The sequence below is a fragment of the Lethenteron reissneri genome, chromosome 59, assembly GCF_015708825.2.
Source record: "Lethenteron reissneri isolate LAM-NWPU_2019-01 chromosome 59, ASM1570882v1, whole genome shotgun sequence".
NCBI classification, from domain to species: Eukaryota; Metazoa; Chordata; class Hyperoartia; order Petromyzontiformes; family Petromyzontidae; genus Lethenteron; species Lethenteron reissneri.
Window position 1 is genome coordinate 7,925,381 of NC_083837.1, and position 18,838 is coordinate 7,944,218.

Here is an 18,838-nt window from a genome sequence, read left to right on the forward strand (position 1 = left end):
ACCACATTACAGTATTGCTCCTTGATGCACCTGAACTTGTCTTTACTCCCACAGAGGACAAAATAGAATAACCGCTCGTTGCTCTTCTAATGCGCAGGTGTGCAATGGTGGTGCGGTCATCGTTCGTGTGATATGTCTGCCACCTAGTGGCAAAATCTGAGAATAAACTTCTTACACAAGCAGCCCCTTTATTATGCTCATCTTACCAGAAAAGCACTGACATAGGTAAAACAATTGTGACGTCAGTGTATTTGTGTACACATACGATTATTATTGTTACCGGAAGCCCTACACAAATCAACTGCTGTTAGTTGGAATCTGGGTGCGTCCATGATTACATTATTATTTTCAACTGAACTCGATCAACTAACAGCTAGAGACAGATAAAGTTTCTCAACCAAAAAAACAAGCCAGGTAAATACAAAGATGAGATACAAATGGGGAATATAGGGCAGGTTGGATTGACGTGGCCTGGTGGCTCAGAAGTCAGTGTTGAGTTGACACCGTAGAGACCTGGGTTTGAATCCAGACAGCAGCCCCACTGCCATTGAACCGGGTTCTCAAATGTAGCAAATTAATTGTCTAAGACCGACTACCAATGGCTGCACAAATGAACTGATTTAAACTTGGTTCTAATCTCATTTTGGATCAATTCCAGCTCTGAGAATCAGAATGTCGGTTTGACTGTGTAACGTCTGTTCTACTGAAACCACTGCACGTTTTAGATACAGGGTGCTTCAAAGAAGTGTTAACACTTCTTAGAAATTACAACAATACAATAAGTAACGTGCCGCCTTCAGGCTCTGGAGACCACCTGGAGAAGATTCCAGGCATGTATTGACAATGATGGCAAACAAGTGGAGACTGACTTTTTAAGCTATTAACATACATATATTATCATGTTACAGTGTATTATCCATTATTTTTCCATGAAAAACGATAGTTCCATATAAGTGTAAAAAAAATTTTTTAAGCACCCTGTATTCAGGAGCAACGGTGGATTCCTGACTTCGGGAGCTAAATGGCTCGAGCGGAGCAGCCGCTGGGCGGAGCGGCCGCTGGATGGAGCGGCCGCTGGGCGGAGCGGCCGCTGGGCGGAGCGGCCGCTGGGCGGAGCGGCCGCTGGGCGGAGCGGCCGCTGGGCGGAGCGGCCGCTGGGCTGAGCGGCCGCTGGGCGGAGCGGCCGCTGGACGGAGCGGCCGCTGGACGGAGCGGCCGCTGGACGGAGCGGCCGCTGGGTGAAACGGTGTTTGCACAACGAAATCCGGCGGTGTGGAGAGCTCACCGGTGTGTGGAGCCGTTGTAGCAGTAGTTGGGCAGGAAGTCGTAGTTGAGCTCCCAGAAGACGTGCAGGGTGATGCGGCCGTACGGAGCCGACACGTTGTGGTTGGCCTCACGCAGCATGGCGTCGAAGCCGTCCAGCGTCAGGTGCTTGCTGAGCAGCTTGTGCGTCAGCTGGTTCACTTCCAGCAGCCCCTCCAGCTCCTACAAGCCAATGACAATGACGACGGTTCCGTGAAACGCAGCATTGATAGCGACGTCCTGGCACTGAGAGCAATGTCCATTACACGACAGCCAAATTAAGCGCGGAACCAAATTGAAGGTCGTTTAGCAGTCATTGGTGTCTGGGCTAAGAACGTTCACTCGCTACACTTGAGAACCCGATTTAGTCACATAAGGCCAAAATCTTCATATGAACTGAGCATCTCAGCAAATCCAGCACTCTGGACTTTGAGTCTGTTGGCTACTCTTAAATATGACAGGCATCGATATTATCAGCATTACAAATATTGTGAACGGGAGACGGGGAGGTCGTACTCACCACAACTGAGGTGAGGTCCTCGCTGTCAAAGCGGTTGATGGCAAGCTCTAGGGAGCGGTAGACTCCAGCCGAGATGCGCTGCGTGATGAGCCGGTTCAGGTCGATGGAACGGCCGAGCAGCTGCAATCAGGAACACAAAAACACCGCCACGTAAGGACGGACGGACGGACAAGCAGAGTAACGGCGAGTAAGCATCTGGCACTCGCACCGGGCCTACAGCACACAGCTATAATGAGGCCGCGATGAAAAAGTGCGCAATAGTTCGGTTTGCGTAGATGTAACGATGACGAAGGGAACGTGCCATAAGTACGTCCGTCTTGGAAACGGAGAAATGAAATCCCCTCATATGCAAGTACTAGGATGTACGACATCCTTATCAATCCACCGCTTGAAGGCTAGCTGTCCAACGCCAGTTGAAGTGGTTCGGGCACCTTGTAAGGATGCCCCCGATAGACTCCCCCTAGAACTCTACCGGGCACGTCCCACTGGGAAAAGACCCCGGGGGGCCGGTCCAGGACACACTGGCGGGACTATGTCGCTCGGCTGGCCGCGGAAGGCCTGGGAATTCCCCAAAAAGAGCTAGAATGTTACCAGGGAAAGGGAGGTCTGGACCGCCCTACTCAACATGCTGGCACTGCGACCCTCACCAGGACAAGCGGATTGAGAAACGAACGAATGCTTGAAGGCATTCTCACGCCATGTCAGTCAAGGGAGTTGTTTTTAACATACTTCACCATGCTGGTCAGTGCAGCTTGGTGAAGGGGGCTCCTCCAGCCAGTTCAGATATCACTACACCACTGAAGTTGGCCATGACCATGCATTCTATTCCGTTTACAGGGTCCGCAGAACGCTAACCACAGTGCCGCCACTCGGTGGAGAGTTGATCACAGGCAACTGTCTGGATCCGTTCCATGTGAATCTATTTGCAATCGGCCGAGCGTCACACGACAGACGCTCCCGCACACGCCCACGGTAACGGGCGTGGAAACCTCACCTGCACATGCCTCTGCTTGAGCAGAGTCTCGTACCGGTTGGAGGGGGGGTGAGGGATCGACACCCCCAGGTTTTTGAGCTCCGTCTGCAGCCTCTTGTCCAGCAGCAGACTGCACACGGGATAGCGGGCGTAAAGTCATTGCAACGACAGGGTGGCGCAGTGGTGACCCCTGCACCTCGCGGCAGAAAGTGTCTGGGTTCGATTCCCGACTCGAGTGCATTACTGTGCAGTGCGAGTGTGCGGGTGCGAGTGAGTGTACAGTGTGTGCGGGGAGCGGTAGTTTGCGGTTAGTGCTACACTGCACTACGAACCCAGCGACTCGAGTTCGATTCCCGCTCCCAGCCACCAATACCAGTGACGATTATCTAAACCAGTCATGGGAATCCCCTAGGTCGACTCAGCCTAAAATTAGTAACTGGTGCGGTGTTTACACATCGTCACTAGGGAGACAAAGGCGGCCGGGCATGGTGCTGGCCACCCACCCCCCTCATGTGCCGTGCCGGCCTTCATAGGTGCTCGCTAACAGCACTTGCCCCAACAGTCTGTTCAGGCTATACGGGGGATTCATATTCTTGGGTCTTTCGGTAAAGTCACGTAGATAGTTATTTGCAGGGCATATTTATCATTCGAATATTTGGCCAATAATATATTAGTTCTATATTTATAATATATATTAGTTGTATATTATGGGAGTTTTTAGCAGTTGAAGGAAACCGAAGAACCCGGATAAATCCCATACGGAACATACAAACTCCTTAAAGACAAAGATCCCCAGTATATATCTTGACTTAAAGCTTTCGTGACTGCAGGAATTCATATTCTTGGGTCTTTCGGTAAAGTCACGTAGATAGGTTCAAATAAAATAACAAAAAAAACTATAACGTTTCGATCGCAACACAAGCGGTCGTCTTGAGGAAAAGGGGGGTTAGCTTCCAAGGCAAACTGTTTATAAGGGTTTGAAATGGGCGTAGCCCAAATGTCAGCGGCCAAAGATAATGTAAGTGGTGGGCAGCCAACCCAACGGTGGTTGGTTTTCCACCAATCAAAAGGCTGCCAGGTGAAAATTAGCATGTTAAAGAGAGATTAGCATGTTGATGGAAGATCGCAGCGCCGCAACCGAGGGGTCGGCGCGTGAAGTGACTGTGAAAGCGCAAGTTTGAAATGGGGGTAAGGCACAACTAACATCGGAACGTGGTAGGATGGGAACATCATAGCCAATTATGACTTAAACTGGTTGATAACATCTTCCAATGATTCCTCGGTTTGTACCCATCTTCTCGGTCGAAATTGTGTCTGTGTCTATATATATGGATGGCTTCATGAACGAATCTCTGTTTATAGCCAGTGGGCTTGCAAAGTCTTAGATAAATCAATTTCGTGTGAGCCCACCGCAATAAACAATGATCAGCCACGGCCGAGGTATTGGTCCTACCGTGTTTCAGATCTGCCTTATGTTCACAAACATGGTCTGAGACATGTCCCCAATGGAACTACTGCCGCAGACACAGCTTAGTTTGTAGACGCCGGGGTATTGCATGTCAGGGATCACATCCTTCACAGATGGGATCAGATCACGAATTTTATGTATTGTGTTAAATCGAACCTGGATCTTGTATTTGCTCATAAATTTGGAAATCTTTTTAGTGACCCCTGCTATGTATGGCAAGGTGATGGTTTTGATTGGTTTTTCAGATGGTTCTTTCCCAGCTTTACGGATTGTGTAGTCTGAATATCCATTCATTTTGAGAGCTTGGTGTACGTGTTCCAGTTCACTGGCTAGGTGATGACGGTCTGAAATACATCGAGCTCTATGGTGTAGAGATTTGATGAGGGAATTCTTCTGGGATGGATGGTGGTGGGAGTCAGGTTTTAGGTAGGCATCCGTATGGGTTGGATTTCCTGTAGACAGAGTGTCCCATTGAGCCATCCGGACTATTTTCGATTAAAACATCCAAGAATGGTAACTTGCCATCCTTTTCCACCTCCATGGTGAATTTAATGGCTGGGTGTATGGAATTGATGTGGTTGAGGAATTGGTTCAAAGCTGGTTGGCCATGTGGCCAGATGACGAACATGTCATCTACGTACCTCTTGCACAAGGATAGACCTAGAGTGGATGCCTGGATGGCATCTGTCTCAAAATTCTCCATGAAAACATTGGCTACAACTGGAAAAAAGGGAGAACCCATTGGGGTACCTCCAACTTGTTTGTAGAATGTTCCATTCCAGGTAAAGTGTTGGTGAGGCAGTATCTCACCAGGGCTGGTACATCAGTATTCAGTCCTTGATGGACCAAATCTTCAATGATTGCAATGGTGCCAGGCACAGGAACGTTGGTAAACAAAGATACCACATCGAAACTAACGAGCAAAGCACCTGGAGATAGTGAGATGTCCTTAATTAACGATACCAAGTGAGCTGAGTTGAGTACAGCTGAGGTGGTCTTACCAGTGAATGGTTGTAAGGTCTCAGACAGAAATCAGGCCAGTTTGTAGGCGGGTGAGCCAATGGTGGAGACGATAGTACGAAGGGGTGTCCCTTCTTTAAGGACTTTTGGTAAACCATACAATCTGGGTGGTCTCGCAGCAGACCGCTGGGTTAGTTTGATCAAAGATGTTGAATCAGTGATGATATTGTTGGTTTTCGTAACGAGGCGGTTAGTGGGATCTCTTAATTTTGGTATAGCTACGCCCATTTCGTAGCTTGGAAGCTAACCCCCCTTTTTCCTGAAGACGACCGCTTGTGTTGTGATCGAAACGTTATAGTTGTTTTTGTTATTTTATTTGAACCTATCTACGTGACTTTACCGAAAGACCCAAGAATATGAATTCCTGCAGTCACGAAAGCTTTAAGTCAAGATTTATACGGGGGATCTTAGTCTTTATGGAGTTTGTATGTTCCGTATGGGATTTTATCCGGGTTCTCCGGTATCCTTCAACTGCTAAAAAAATCCATAATATACAACTAATATATATTATAAATATAGCACTAATATATTATTGGCCAAATATTCGAATGATAAATATGCCCTGCAAAACTGTGGCAGGACGCTCCTCAAAAGGAGTCTCGAGGCTCAGTGAGGCTTTAAATAATAAAAGAAAACACATCGTCCTGCAATCACGTACAATTCCAAGCTAAACATGGCCTTCATGGAAGGAGCGAGATTTTGTTAAGGAAATCTGTGTGCCGGGAAACCCAACCCTTGCATAGAGCATGGAGCGCTGAAACCGGGGGCGGTGCGTGAGTGGCTGTGTGCGATATGACCTCACCTTCCAGCCTGCGCCTTGTAGTAGGTGAAGATTTGGTCTGACAGCTTGTACACAAACTGATCAAAGCACAGATTCACCTGGGGGGGGGGGTAGCAGGAGAGCAGCAGGGAGGGGAGGTCCACAAGGGAGCAAACCGTACCAGAGGTCACGTTTGCTGTCGTCCTATCATCGCCTGTGTACGTGTAACGTGTCGTCATCACCACCAACAACATCATCAGCCATGGTCATTCTATTGCTGGATGCAGTCCTCCCAAATCAGCCGACATCTCTCACGAATTAGAGTATATGTGGCTGGAATACATTTACACATGATAAGCCATTTCCATAAGATGTATTTCCTGGCTATGTCACTTTTGAATAAGGGCTATATATCTCAGTCGGCTTGACATGGTAAGATATAAATAATTTGATAGTTTAGTTAAATAGATTCCGTAATGAAACAATCCACCCAGCACACGAGCTGATTTCATTGCTCCATCTCCTCAGAAGTATATCCTCCTGGATGCGTTCCATTCTTTGGTTGCAACTCCTCTCGTTATTCTGGACCATTGGCTACAGCCGTGTCTCTCTTCATCCACGCGTTCCACTTTCTGTCCATCAATGCATTGCCAAGCATGTCTCCACACTTCTTTGTGGATTCTTCAGTTGTTCTGTTTTCTGAACCATGTGCCAGGTTGTATGGGCTGACTAGTCAGGAAAAGGAATTCACAACCCAAAACACCATTTGGCTGCGATTTTAATTTGTGCACAAAACAAGTGATTCACGGCACAGCGGCAGTCTCCGTCTGCTCCTGTGAACGTAGAGCTCCAGATTGACCTCCGAAGCCTTGCACAGTCAACTCTCAAATCATACGTTGGCAGATTATCAGTAACGAGTGATATCCCAACCAGTTCTGGGCCTCCCTTGGGTCAAATCGGCCTTCAAAAAGCACCTATTACAGGGCTGGCCACAACACCCACTCACGCACCGTGACAGCCTCAGCAGGTGCTCGCTAACACCACTTGCCCTCACGGTCTATGTAGCCTATACAGCAGAGGTCGCAAACGGGTTTTGATTCCTTACCCGTACCAGTACCCGGCCGCACCAGGGTCGCAAATGGGTACCCGTACCTGGCCGGGTACGGATACCCGTTCCCTACCCGTACCCTACCCGAAATGAGTGACAAACGGCTACTCACCAGTGACTCACGGCCTACCCGTACCCGGCCGCACCAGGGTCGCAAACGGCTACCCGGCCGGGTACGGGTAGCCGGGTATCGGGTAGGGTACGGGTATCGGGTACCCGGTTGCGACCTCTGCTATACAGGAAATCTTTGTCCATGTTTTGTGTGTGTGAGCGAGTGAATGTGAGTTATGAATTTTTACCTCCGCTTCAATTTCATCGTAGAGGAATTGTTTCTTGAACTTGGTGAGGGCGTAGTAAGCGCTGTCGTTATACAGGTCCAACGGATACAGGACGTACCTGCAACAAGACATGGCCCATCAAGGCATTACGTTTAGGAATCGGGGGCGAAGGTAGTCGGTGTGGACACAAGAGCATGCCTCGGGCCTTTGTACGCAAGCGCGTATGTAAAGCGCTTCATCAATCCACTGCTGGATGCGGGCGTCTCTCTCGTCGCGTGGGTCTGTATGGAGGTTGACAGTTCACCGTGCTGGTCAGTGCGAGTTGGAACAGGTGGGGAGCATAGATGTACACCGCAAAGAGTCACTTTTCTTGCTCAACACGGAGTTCCGTATACCGGGACACGCATAAAAGCCTCTGACATCCGACAAGATCAGGCTCATTCCTGGCGATTTGGACATGGGCGACTTTGTTATTATGGGGCGATTATTACCCTGTCCAGTAACATATCCAGCCCCTAAGGCAGCATTAACTCCAACTCTGCGACCACCATGACCCTCCGTGTGAAAACTTCATCATTTTGACCCTTAACAGTGCAATGCCAGACTGCAAATTCACAGGCAAGCACTGTTGCAACCACTTTAACGCATTTAAAGCTTTCGTGACTGCAGGGATTCATCTTCTTGGTTCTTTCGGTAAAGTCACGTAGAATGGAAATAATAATTTCCATTCTACGTGACTTTACCGAAAGAACCAAGAAGACACTTTAACGCACTTCGCTGCAAACCTTCCACTCTCCTCTTGGTGGTGCACCGGGCCTGAACCTCCCCTCTCTGCCTTCGGCCGTGCGCGTCTGCAATCAACTCACTCCATCATGGACTGCTCCTTGGTCTCGAGGATGTGGTCCGTGAGAATCCACGGCATGGACATCTCGATGGGGAACTGGATCCTCTTGCCCATGGTGAGCTCCAGGAAGAACTCGCGGAACCACAGCTGGGAGAGGTCACAGCACTGCTGCAGGGCCTCTGTGTGGTAACAACGAGAAACATCGTCACTCACAGGTGGACCGAGTGGCTCCCACTGTATTCTCCGGACTGTAAGATGCACCTTTGTGCCCCGTACCTTAAAGCAATAGTTTTGGGTGCATCTTATAATATTTTAAAATTTATTTTACCATTTTTGTGCACAGGCTCCAAGGCCCAAAACTCCAAACGGCCAGCAACCAAAAGCACTATTTAATGTTACGATAGATAAGCATTCATGCATTTTTGGATGCGAGCAAGGTAGAGAGACAATGAGAGAAAATTCCGAAGTCGAACGGTGGAAAGGAAGAAGCAGACAAAGAAGTGTTGCGAGCTGGAGTACGGCAGTTGACTGCAGTACGGACAAGTCTCTAAAGAATGGCGCCGCCCCCCGTGGTTATCCCCCGTGATCCGTGTAACAAACAAATCACTCGAGACACCGACATGGCACCAAGAGGAGTCTTTGCAAATGCCGTCGCAAGAGGTCACACATTTCGCGCAACGACCCTTTGCTATGCGATGATTGATTGTAAAGCCGAGAATGTGGCGCACGCCAGCAGCACCCAGCTTCGGGACGCTGCCGCGGTGCAATGGTTAGCACACTGAACTTGCAATCCAGATGAGGAGATTGTGTATTTCCCCAACTGTCTTCTTGTTATCCAATGATGAGTAGTCGAGTAAACGGTTACTCAAATAATCGGATAACCCCGCTGCCGCTGCCATAATTGAGAATGGGTGGGCGTTCGCACCCCCAAAGTTGAGGAGGTGGGGGTAAAAGAAGGAGCTGCGATGGAACTCCTCAATGGCGAGGATGAACGGTCCCTCCAGGGTGCTGCGCAGAGTCTTCTTCGCGCCGCTCTTGTCGGCCACCAGCGACTCCAGCATGGTACGCACCATGTACAGCTACAGTCAACACAGCAGTAACAACAACATCAACTTAACACATTGCAGGTTTCACAGCCAATATTACAACAGAATTTATTTTTGCGTTAGGCCGTGTAATGATCTGAATGACAATCCAGGAATTCACTCTCCTTGATGGCGAGTCTGACTTGATGATGATTGATGTAGTTTCAAATTAAGCAACGTAGATAATTGCTGAATTAGTTTTGAGGATCGGTCTTGGACTTGTTGGTGAGTGAGCTGAAACAATAATAACTTTGTCGGGTGGTGGAGGGCTTTCTTAATGACACACATTTCGTTAGGTCGTTTCGTTACGTGGCCTAACCCAAAAATATATTATAATTAAAATCAATGTCATTAGTACACGTAGGCTTTCACAGCCACCCTTAATAAGGATACGGAATCATATGTTTAGAATGCTTAAATGCCTCGGCAAACTCAAAGCGCCTTCCATCTCATCTCCATCATTCAAATGACCGCTGTAGTTTAGCCTAGGGGACCCCCGGTGGCAGCTGTCCCTTGTGCACCACAAGGAGAATGCAGCACTGGCCTGCAAACCGCCATTACTCTGTAAACAAGTAGACAGCGTGTGTGTTCAGGGGTAACACACACGGCATGAATAAAGTCCACTGTGAAGCGGACAGCGCGTGTGTTCAGGGGTAACACACATGCAGTGTTTAGCAGGGTGGCTGCGATGGCTCAACCACAAACCTCTGCCAATGCGTGGTCTTCCAAGTTAGGTCTAGTGCGGAACAAATTTTCTCTTGAACTTTCACCAAGCGTTACTTTAAAAAAAAAAAGTTTTTAAGTGAAAAAACAATAAAAAATGTCATGGTGTTAGTTGCATGTAAAAGTAAGCAAAATGGTAATTGTATATTATTTCATTATTTGCAGTACAGTAGTCCCTCAGTTCACGTTTTTATTCCGTTCCACAAAATCTACTGTAAATCAAATTCACTTATAGGTTGAAAGATAAGAAAAAATCACCAAGAATGCGTAATGTTAACAAAGCCAGTCGAGGTCTAAAAGGTTATAAATGGGAGTCGCTCATTGGCTGAGGGCATTGCTCAGCCCACTTAACGAGTACTCTGAATGGCCAAAATTGGCACCCGCGTGGATTACGTAAGTACGTTATCGTTAATAAAAATGTTAACATCAGTCGAAACTACGAGGCGCTATGGGAGGCAAAACGTTAACCGAAAAACCTTTAACCGATATCACTGTTAACAGAGGGACTACTTTCTATGCTAAGTTGGCCTGCTGCTACATCTGTGGCATGAAAGCCATGCTTCTGCTGCACAGATTTGATATTCTGCTTTCATGACTTTTAAATCAACAGGAAATTTTAACCTCTGCAGGCCCCAACCCTTCTGCTTGAGGCCCCTCCCAATTCTCTTTAGGTCCCACCTTCTTCATGTGCCCCACCACTGCACTCCTTCGGCCCAACTCTTACCCAATGTTTTTTGGGTGTTAACAGAGGTGGTGGAAGGGTGAGAGGTGGCTTCACGACGACCACCAAAACCTGTCTGAGCGCAGCAACACGGCGATATGCAGGCCGACGAGGTTAAGCGGACGGGTCTGGCAGGCGGAACACGACGAGCGAAAGGCACGGGAGCTACTTGCGGCTTGGTGCGTGTGTTGATACGTGTGTTGATGCGCGCGCTGGTGCACACGGGTTGGCGCGCATGTTGATGCGTGCGCCGCAGCCGCCCCCCACCTGAGTGCTGGAAGGGCCCACTGCCCTGTGTGCCACTTTGATCTCAAAGCCGCTCTTGGGGTCCTTCTCTCCCTTGAGGCAGGGGTCGTTGGCCGGTTCGGCCTCCCAGTCGCAGCACGTCTTGCGGATCGCCTGCAGCACGCTGCACATGGGGAATGGATGCGCGGTTGGTTGCATCCAATCGAGTCGCTTACAGGTGGATGTCTCTGCAACCAGTTGTGAGCAATTGCACTTCTGGAAGACTTTGCTGTTTTTTCCAGGATTTTTCTGTTGCGTGTAGTCACTTTAAGATGTTTCTTGTTCATGTTTTTGTTTTGTTGCGGTTGCACCCGAGTCAAGAGCCGCATGGCTCACATGGTTATACCTAATACATGAAACTGAAACTGAAAAGCCACTTTGCTGAGCTATCACTTGTGGCCAGGTCACTTCTAAAAGAGAGCTATATAGCTCAGCGGACCTTACCTGGTAAAATTAAAACAGCTTTATAGTTTAGTTTTCATATGCTATTCATCTAGCCCTACACAGAGACCTGCGTTAAACCACAGTCTCCAATAGTCCACTTGCTATTATGCTTCGCAGTCAGGGGTGATGTTGCCATATATTTTCCCCAATAAGAAATTTGGGGATAATTTTTCTAATTTGGAACACGACGCCGACAAGCATGGCCTACTCGGTCCCCCTACAGTAAGCGACCAAAGCGCTACCGTTCGGCAACGCGACCACCCAATAATTGTCATTTATTAAAAAGGACATGTTAGGTGGATATTAATCATTAATGTTGTATCGTATCGTCAAATATGAAATTACAGCAACTCCATTTTCGTGGTAGCTAGTAAAGTCTCGGTTATCCTGCGAGTGCACAGGCATACACGGACCTGATGACGACATTCTTCTTCTTTTTAATGGCCTGGCGCAGAGGCTCACGCAGGGTGAGCTTGGCGAAGTTCTGTATCTTGGCGTAGACCGTGTGCCGGATGGCCTGGTTGAAGACGCTTTCCATGCGGCCCATCAGATCCTGCAGGCCCTTCACCATCGCCATCACCTGGAAAGGGGGTTGTGATTAGGGAACGCGACAGCATCGGCACACGCTCGCATACCCATTCAGAAGTCTCAGATAGCAGTGTGATCCTCTGGAGGATGAGAATGACCTACGGAAGCAGATATCACAGAGCTGCTTATGAAATACCTTCCAGTGACCTCTGGTCAACCTGCTCTGCCACTGAGATAATGTTCGTCACATGACATTCATATCAAACATTTTCTTCTTAGAGCTGAAATTTAGCAAAATTTAAGATTTAGGTTCCTTTATACATTCATTGGTACGTGGACTGAGAGCCTCAACTCGCTGTACTTGAGCTCCAACAATGTCCATCCAGCGCTCGCTGAGCTACATTGGCTTCTGGTTGTTCAACGAATACATTATAAGGTCACACTCATTACACACAAAGTGATTGCCACAAATAAACCACAAAACCTTGCTGATGTTGTCAAGGAGCATAAACCATCACGCAAACTCTGGTTATCCTCGGAGCAGCGTTTGGCAAACCATCTGAAAGTGCGCAATGCAGTGACCATCTTTGTTCAATAGCCAAAAATCCGCCGCTGCGAGGATGACCAAAGTTCGCGTGATGGCTTATGTTCCTTGAAGAGATCAGCGAGTTATTGCGGTTCATTTGTGGCAAGTACTTTTGTGTCTTTAATTGAGACGTTTGCGTTCTCCCACCGGTTCCTCCACCGCTCTCCCACGCTGCCCCACGTGCGGTTCAGTCTTTCCGCTGCATTCTGGAACGACTTTCTCGATGAACAGACCCCGGAAACACGACAACCAATTTCACCTCGACAAGCGCAAACTTCTCCTCAGAGTTGTAGTTGTAGCGTGTGGCCCTCTCGTACTCCTCCGCGTTGTCCGGACACTCCTTGTTGGAGAACTTATCCGTGGGATGCACCAGCTTCCAGGAATACTGCGGGGGCGAGGCAACGGTCGAGATGTCCGCAAAACAACAGCACGCACACGCCCTGCTCTGACAGTGAATGGTCCTGGAAGATGGCATCACAGCACCTACTCTTTTCTTCACAAGGCCACACCTTTAATGTGCCTCGTAAAAAGTGTTCATCGTATAGCAAACAAAACAAAAGTTTATTCTGAGAGCCGAAATAGGTGATTCAAATTAACTAGTTTATTAAGATTTGTATACATGTCGTACATCAGTAACTGGACGAAGACAATCAATATGAGAATAGGTTTTCCCCTTTTCTCTGCCAACAAAACAGGTGTTAAGATGTTAAAACACCAAACTGAAACCTTTTACAAGGAATCATGTCTGCATTAACCACACAACTTGTGGTCAGAATGCAAACAAAAACTGTACTCTGATAATATATGCATTGTCTTTGAAACGGAGACAGCTTTCTTTTTTAGCTTAGTCTCAAAGCAGTGTTAGACTAAAGGACGCCAAAAGGCGTACTATAAGACCATCAATTCGCAACAATTAAAAACCCAGTTTATTCACAGCAATAATTTGCCTGCTTTCTTATTGAACGGTGATTATTGATTAAACATGTGAAAGCAATGTCCTCATATCTTAGAAGCGAGTGCTATCAGGACTGTCATTTTCTATTGAGGGGCTGTGTTGTTGTCTTGGTGTTATCTCAGACTGTTGTTTTTGTCTTGGTGTGGTCTGGGACTGTTGTTTTTATCTTTGTGTGGTCTGGGACTGTTGTTGTGCTGCTGCCTTGCCCAAGCTGGTATGTAGTGTTGATAAATCGGGCATATACTTTAGTTTGAATATCTTTTTAGTGACTTGCTAACCTTTTTCTTTATTTTGCACTCCTATAATTTTTAGTATTTTTGGTTGTTTGTGTAACTTGCCGACCCACCCTTACTGGACATCTGTGAAAAAAGAGCTTCATAGTTCATCAAATTCCTCCTCCAATCTAAACAAAGATTCTGATTATAACTTGCAGTGACTGACAAAAATCCTTTGTGGGACATTTTTGGAGTGGAGAGGCAGACCGCGTGACAGTAAAAGTCATGGCCCGCAGGCCACGGAGTCCACCCCCCACGCTTTAACCCGGGCGCAGTTCGTCCGCGCATGGGTACCCACCACTTCCATGACGTGAGCGCTCCACTTGGACAGCAGCTGGAGGCCACGCAAAGCCAGGTCGCACAGCTCGCGGTGCTGCTCGTCCGTCTTATGGCTGTCCTGGCCCGATGCCTTCACCACCTGCCAGCAAGGGAGCAGCAGCAGAATCTACGCCAAGCTCAATGGCTCCACATTCTTTGGATTGTCTACGCACAACGTACAGGCAACCCCCGACTTACGAGGGCTCGTTACCCCCCTCTTTTAAGACCTTTCTTATTGTAAGACCCCCACAGTAATGACCAAACTCGTATCTACGACCGCCTAACGACTGCTACCAATGCCGAGTCGATTGGCGACGAGTTGGCGCATGTCACGCACACACTCGTCGTCAGATGGTGCTGCTTTGCTCTTCTGCCGTATGGATATGTATAGTATAGCCCGGCAGTCTGCAGCTGCGTCGAGAGCGAACCCTTCTCTTTTGCAATGCCCTTCACCTTTCGTAAATGATGACCTTTCGCTACGTCTGAGAAGAGGAAATGTGATGCACGTGCAAAAAAATACTTAAGGATTTTCAAATGTGTTTGTTTTTAATAAAAAAATGTTTGGAAAAGTTAAATTACAATAAATGCTTGTTAGGGTTATTTTTATTTATTTTTGTGGTAAATTTTTTTATTTTATGATATGTAAATGGGCTTCCAGGAACGGAACCCCAATTTACAACATTACACCTATGGGAAATAAGGGTTCGACTTGCGATGGCTCGACAACCGTCGTCAAAGAACCAATTAGGTCGTAGGTGCGGGGGTCGCCTGTACCTGCAAAAGTCTTCAACTGGGATGAGGCAAAGCAACGTTGCCTCCTGCTGTTCAACCATGGCGGGCTATAGGAAATGTAGTACCTTCATGATAGCCTTCAGGAAAGAATCTGTGTAGTTGTGCTATTCCTCGATTTAAGGAGCACTCTTTACTGTAATGAAACAGTGGTCTATTATAATGGTTGCATGGCCAAAAATTGCACTACTATGGCTTGTCTTTAATATTCCATTGATAAGGGAGATGTGTGCATTGACTTGTTTAGAGTATTTGGTTTTTCTAAATTTGCACACAATAAGCCACTTCGTGGAGCTATAACTTGTGGCCAGGTCGGTTCTGAAAAAGAGCTGCATAGCTCAGTGGGCCTTACCTGGTAAAATAAAGATTGCTTAGTTTGGTGATGCAGTTGATGGTACACCAAATGCCAAAGCAAGTAGGTGTGATGTTTGGCTCTCGAATTAAGTGTTTATTCTGGCCGTCAGACTTGCGCTATAAGAATGGCTCGAATACCAAATATATAAAATAATATGAACCAAAGCAAATTGGTCAAGAAGGGTTGTGGCAACGGCTCGCCAGGGCTGACCTCGCTGTTGCTGTGTCGGGCAAGCTCGGATGTGAAGCGGATGTGATCGTCGCGAATTTGCCCCATCTGCTCACAGATGTTGTACTGGGGGCTGCTGCTCTGCGAGGTGCAGGTCCACCTATGCGTTCCGACACGACAAACACAGACGCGTCATTTACACCGCACAATGGGCCCGCGCCAGAGCCGAGGAAGCTCTGGCATGGCTTGGCAAGCGCCAAGTGGTTTTTCCACTGCAGAACTTCCGTTCCACCGACGTCATATACAGTGAACGAGTCGGTGTACTGACACCCCCCCTCTGGTTGGCCATGAACCACATTCAGATGTCTTGTGAGATCAACGTATCAACATTTGGTTCTGGCATGGCTCGGTTGTGCCAGTGGATAAGGGGTAGACGATTCCCTGCGTAATCTACCCTGACCATTGGGACAAGTGACAATAGCGAGCACATATTAAGGTTGTCACGGCACACACGATAAACATCGGGGAGTGGCTAGCACCACGCCCGGCCACCTTTGTCTCCCCAGTGCTGACGTCTTACTCTAAGCACCAGGTACTCATCGAAGACCGAGTCAACCTAGACAAAGATCCCCGATATAGCCTTAACAGAATGTTGAGGCAAGTGATGTTAGTGAGCACCTATTAAGGCCGGAACAGTATACGAGGGAGTGGGTGGCCAGCACCACGCCAGACCGCCTTTGTCTCCCCAGTGGCATTGTTTACACACCACACCAGGTACACATTTGAGGCTGAGTCGACCTAGGGGAGGCCCAGGACCGGTTAAAAAATCGCCACTGGTGTTGGCCGTGAGCGGGAATCGAACTCGGGTTGCCGGTTTCATAGCGCAGCGTAGCGCTATCCACTCCACTACCGCTCCCCACAAACACACGCACACACGTGCACAAACGTGCACAAACACACACACAAACACACATGCACACACAAACACACATGCACACACAAGCACACACACATGCCCACAAATACGCACACACACATGCCCACAAATACGCACACACGAACACACACGCACACAAACACACATGCACAAATAAGACAAGACAAACACAAAGATCCCCCAGTGTAGACTTAACAGACTGTTGGGGCAAGTGCTGTTAGCGAGTAGCATTTATGAAGGCCGGTACAACACACGAGGGGGTGGGTGGCGATGTTTACACACTCATTTTAGGCTGAGTCGACATAGGAGAGGCCCAGGACCGGTTCAGATAATCGTCACTACTGGTATTGGCTGTGAGCGGGAATCGAACTCGGGTCGCTGGGTTCGTAGCGCAGCGTACTAATCACTACAATACCGCTCCCCATACACAACAACAACAACCGCTATGCGCACCTTGAGGCTACGTGAAGTGTCGAACGTCCGCTGGCAGGAGGTCACGGGGCAGACCCAGATGCCACAGGTCGACTGACTGAGACGACTGGCTGATGCACCACCTGTGCCCCCTACTGTGCCAACTTGCTGTGCTATAGCCACCCGGCGCTCCGCTCGTTGTTGTGAGCGTCGCTCCTCCGCCCTCCGTTGTTTTTGGAGGTTGACTGCCTCCAACTGCCCAGTAGCGTCCTTCACGAGCCTCCTCCACAGAGGCCGATCTTGACACCGCTGGTACCAGTCATTGGCAAGTCCACTCGGCTCCACATCCTCCTGTACCACATCACTCCATCTCTTCTCTAGCCCGTGTCGCGCCCGTTTCGCCCCCTCGATCCGGCCGAACAAAAGCTGTTTAGGCATGCGGTGGCTGGGCATGCATGCCAGCCTAAATGTTTCTAATCGGCAAAGTTGTTCCATTAGGGGGGGTCCACGTTTCGCAAGCGTAGAGAAGGGAGGGAATGACCGTGGCCGAGCAGACCTGAAGCTTCGTGCGGAGCGACAGACCAGGTAACTTCTGTGATGCCACCGCCATGGAGCCGATCGGCGGGTAGCTTTCACACAGCGTTACGGAACCAATAAAAAGATTATGCCGCTCGACTGATTCGGAGTGAGACCTCCGCTGTTAAACCGGAGCCAGTCATGAGCCCACTGCCCAGGTATGGGAAACTCTCCACTCTCTCCACAACTGCCCAATCACCAATTGGGAGTTGTGAGGGTGGAGTGTCCGATGGTACAAAATACCCAGGCAGGTGCTTAGTTTTGGTGGGGCTGATTGTAACACCCCACCTCTTATTGGCACACTCCAGGTTCAGCACCAGCGCCTCCAACTCCTTCTCTGAGTGAGCAGAAATTACCATATCATCGGCATAACATGGTTGAGCAATAGGGAGCCATCACTTGACTGCACCCGGGCATCGATCAGCCTCCCATTGTATCTGTACCAGATGGAAATTCCAACGGTACAGCTATTGAAGGCTTCATACGAACTACATGCTCGAAATAGATGTTAAATAATGTGGGAGCCAGAGGACATCCCTGTCGCACCTCACGGTGTACAGGGAAGGGCTCCGACTCCCGGCCACGTAGTTATACCTGGGCCCGCTCACCATCATGAAGGTCCTTAATGATTGTGAGCAGAGGGTCAGGGACTCCAAAAGCACGAAGAACTACCCAGACCCCAGGCCTACTGATGGTATCATAGGCCTTGACCAGGTCAATAAAGCAGAGATGTAGGTCTTGTTGGAATTCCCTACACCTCTGCTGTAGCAGACGGACAGAAAATATGGCATCTGTGCAGGACCGCCCTTTCCTGAAACCGCATTGGCGCTCCGCAAGCCTCTCCTCAGCGTGCCTAGCAAGGCGATGTTGAATAATCCTTGCCAGGACCTTTCCCGACACACTGAGGAGTGAGATGCCCATATAGTTATTGCAATCTGTGCCCCCCTCTTAAAGAGGGGGGACCACCAGGGCATCCTCCCAATCCTGCGGAACCCATCCTGTGGTCCAGGTAGTTATGATGTTATGTAGGGCAGTCTGTGCACAAATGCCATCCTCCCTCAGCATTTCGCTTGGTAGATCGTCTCTGCCCGGGGCTTTTCCTGGTCTCAGACTTTGGACCGCTCCTCGCACTTCCTCCAATATTTGAGGCACGGCAGGCCTAGCAGGGGCGTCCTCACCTTGCCCCATGATGTTGTCTGGGCTGAGGGAATTCCCCTCCCCCAAGACCTCACAAAAATAATCTGCACAACTGCAGGCCTGTTCATGGGGGTCGGAGATCAGATTACCGTTCTTTCCCTTAAGGATGGTGACAGCTGAGGCACTGCAAGTTACTTTTTTTTATGGAATTAAATAGTGATGTGTCATTGTGAGCAACTGAGGCAGATTCCATCTCCTCAGCAACCGCCCCT

General features: G+C 48.7%; 1 protein-coding gene across 1 annotated transcript in view; it reads right to left on the reverse strand.

Moving 5' to 3' along the window:
* The window catches only part of LOC133357701 (cytoplasmic FMR1-interacting protein 2-like), a 56,435-nt gene that overhangs the window by 18,568 nt on the left and 19,029 nt on the right, over positions 1–18,838 (reverse strand). The window contains 12 exon segments of the mRNA XM_061575795.1: positions 1,286–1,485; positions 1,823–1,942; positions 2,817–2,925; positions 6,086–6,162; positions 7,451–7,547; positions 8,296–8,452; positions 9,199–9,352; positions 11,070–11,211; positions 11,945–12,111; positions 12,905–13,030; positions 14,174–14,293; positions 15,548–15,665. Coding sequence (XP_061431779.1) covers positions 1,286–1,485; positions 1,823–1,942; positions 2,817–2,925; positions 6,086–6,162; positions 7,451–7,547; positions 8,296–8,452; positions 9,199–9,352; positions 11,070–11,211; positions 11,945–12,111; positions 12,905–13,030; positions 14,174–14,293; positions 15,548–15,665 — 1,587 coding nt within the window.